This window comes from Henckelia pumila, unplaced genomic scaffold (genome assembly GCF_033568475.1).
Source record: "Henckelia pumila isolate YLH828 unplaced genomic scaffold, ASM3356847v2 CTG_461:::fragment_3, whole genome shotgun sequence".
Lineage (NCBI taxonomy): Eukaryota > Viridiplantae > Streptophyta > Magnoliopsida > Lamiales > Gesneriaceae > Henckelia > Henckelia pumila.
The window spans coordinates 9,038,517-9,041,413 of record NW_027331831.1 but is presented as its reverse complement, the minus strand read 5'-3'; the positions used below and the strand labels follow the sequence as shown (position 1 = coordinate 9,041,413).

The following is a 2,897-nucleotide window of genomic DNA, read 5'->3' as shown; positions in this document are numbered from 1 at the left end:
AAAGGGTTGTGTTGTATATATATCAAGTAAAGCAACGTATTCTCTACCCAAAATCTATGAGCATCACCATACTTGGCATAAATATGTCGATGCAAAAATTGGATTCTTGTGTCGCACAGTTGAAAACTTGTGGAATCCACAGTTAGTGTAACAAAATGTAAATGAAGTGTCGTAAAATATTGAAACGAATATCAGACATGTAAATCAGGATAATTAGAAGTTATCGATCGATAGATAATAAATTTTACAACTTCATTTCTAAAAAACAAAAATTGCATAATCCAAAAAAAGAAAGAAAAAAAAAGCCACGGGGCCTTTTTTCGAACAATTTCGTGGTACGTAATTATTTAAAGATGTCGAGCATATCCCTTATCAGCTTCTCGTCTAAGCTCTCGAGCAATAGAGCTGCGCCTTGATCGTATGCCCATTTGAAATAAACCTGCACTCAAATTAACCAAGCATGCGCAGATGTGATGTTAGGCCAATATTGGTCATCAAAATATAATTTTTCAAAAAAAAATATGATTATACGTTGGCTAATTGTGAAATCAGAATATTTTTTTATCTCAATATGATCTTTTGTTTTCCAAATATAAAATTTTTGTGATAGGAAGGATTTTTTTTGACACGAAACCTGCAATATTATTGAATACTAGAAATGTCAAATATTACAAGTTTAACCAGCCAACTAGGAAAAATCTCAGGCACCTAACAGAAAGGTGCAGGGGAAGAAATTAACAACAAATTTTGCTAAAAAATGGGTCACCTCATTGGCCGAATGCCTAACATGAAATAAAGAAATAATATCCAGGTCTGACATGATAGCCTTAATCTCCAATGCACACAGACCCACATAAATAAGGCTGACACTTTAGGTCGTGTTTGAGATTTGGATTCGATGGGTATTTGATTTGAAGATAAGATTTAAATTAACTTCACATAGTGAATTTGACACAGAAAATAACTAGTTAAATTTGAAATTGTTAAGTAGATTTTAACAAAAAAACTAATGAATTTGACGGATTGATTACTTGTCCTTGTTTTATTTAGGAAAAATAAGTTTTTTGGTCCATTAACTTTATCTTCTTTTGGTTTTAGTCCATTAACTTTTTCAACGTGGGTTTTGGTACACTAACTTTGCATTTTCAGTGTTTTTTGGTCCAACTGCATACGTGCCAACTTCTAATTGGTCCAAAATGATGACATGGACCAATCAAAAGCTGACACGTATGCAGTTGGACAAAAAAACACTGAAAAAGCAAAGTTAGTGTACCAAAACCCACATCAGAAAAGTTAATGGACCAAAACCCAAAGAAGATAAAGTTAATGAACCAAAAAACTTATTTTTCCTAAATAAAACAAGGACAAGTAATCAATCCGTCAGTGTTTTATCCCTGAAACCATATATCATCGAAAAATTTACAATTAATAATCACAAAATTATACCTGAGCAAGTTTCTTTACATTACTCCCTTGTTCAATCTTGAAACCTTCCGACTCCAAAAACTGAGTGTACTCAAAATCTTTGTCTTCCCCATCGACAGCAGAGGAAACAACAATGGTGATATTGTTTGCTGCGCAGAATTCCCTAAGCTCCTTCTCTCTCCACATCTCTTGCATCCCAACCTAACAAATCAACAATCATCATAATATATATATTTATGCAGATAAAAGATAACCCTTTTTTTAAAAAAAAATTTCTTAATATTATAAGAGAGTATTTGCAACCTCTAAAAATAAGTTATTATGGAGTTTTTTTTAACAAATTTGTTAAGAGAATCTCTATAATCACTTATTTTTAGAGGTTACAAACACTACCTAAATCTGTATAATGTAATCGATTTTCACAGACCTGATTCACGCTGGGAATGGTTACTGCAGAGTTAAATAGACTTTGCAGCATTTTGGCAGAGAAGTTGCATACTCCGATAAGCTTTGCTAATCCAAGTGATTGGCATTCTTCCATCTCTTTCCATGCTAACATGAAATCAGTAACTGAAAATTCCCCATCTTCTTTGTCATATTCAACCAGAAAGATGTCCACGGATTCCAGTTTCAGTGTCCTGCATGCATGTACAAAAATATAAGGAACATAAATTAATTCTAGGACACTGAGCTCTAAGAATCACTTTTCAGCTTTTTTTTAAACAATATTTTGTAAAGAAAAAACTGAGAAGTGGCAAATACTACCTAAAACGTAGAACATATATATATCAACACTTACTCGAGTGATTTCTTCAGATTCGGGACGATGGAATCAGAATCAGTACCGTCTTTGAACCGAATCTTGGAAGTGATGAAGAACTCTTCTCTGGATCCTACAGACCCATTTTCCAGGGCCTCGGCTACCGCTTCTCCGACTGGCTGCTCCAAAAAGGAAGAAACTTCAGTTTGAAAATGTGTGTAGCCAAGGCCAATGGCGTCAAGAATCGCAGATTTCGCGGAAGATGGATCGAGTATTTTTGAACAGGATGATGTTCCAATCCCAAGTGCAGGCAATTCTTTGCCTCCAGGAAGTCCCACCGTTGGAATTGGCGGGACGAAAAAAGGGCCTTGCGAAGCATCAGTCATCTTCTGTTATTCTTGTTAATTTAATATGTTTGATTATTTAATTTGTAGTAGGATTTTTGTGAATGAACTTATTGCAAGCTTTATATATAATATATAATTGGAGGGCCTTTGGTAACTCCAAGTTTGTGGTTAAGAAATTTCCGAGTAATGATCATGGGTGGGAGACAAGTTAACGAATTTAAGAATATATTAGAAAATATTTTGTCAAAATAAATATTATTTCGAAAACATTATATTTAAATTACGCATTCAAGGGTAGTGTTTTAGGTAACATATATATCTTTTATAGAGTAGAAGCATGTTTGAATTTTTAAAAAACTCGGTCA

At 33.7% G+C, this 2,897-nt stretch overlaps 1 protein-coding gene across 1 annotated transcript; it reads right to left on the bottom strand.

The window, feature by feature from the left end:
- Positions 1-210: 210 nt before the first annotated feature.
- Positions 211-2,604, bottom strand: LOC140872295 (non-functional NADPH-dependent codeinone reductase 2-like). The gene is made up of 4 exons (XM_073275116.1): positions 2,225-2,604; positions 1,853-2,063; positions 1,447-1,626; positions 211-439 (listed from the first exon to the last, which is right to left on the bottom strand). Exons 1-4 carry the CDS (start codon positions 2,569-2,571, stop codon positions 344-346), a joined length of 834 nt encoding a protein of 277 aa, XP_073131217.1. The 5' UTR covers positions 2,572-2,604; the 3' UTR covers positions 211-343.
- Positions 2,605-2,897: the final 293 nt, after the last annotated feature.

Excerpts from the sequence above, each read along its gene's own strand:
- LOC140872295 (XM_073275116.1), bottom strand. The coding sequence starts at position 2,571 with ATGACTGATGCTTCGCAAGGCCCTTTTTTCGTCCCGCCAATTCCAACG. Across the intron at positions 2,064-2,224 it reads AATCTGAAGAAATCACTCGA|GACACTGAAACTGGAATCCG; the intron begins GTAAGTGTTGAT and ends ACATGCATGCAG. Across the intron at positions 1,627-1,852 it reads CCATTCCCAGCGTGAATCAG|GTTGGGATGCAAGAGATGTG; the intron begins GTCTGTGAAAAT and ends TTGATTTGTTAG.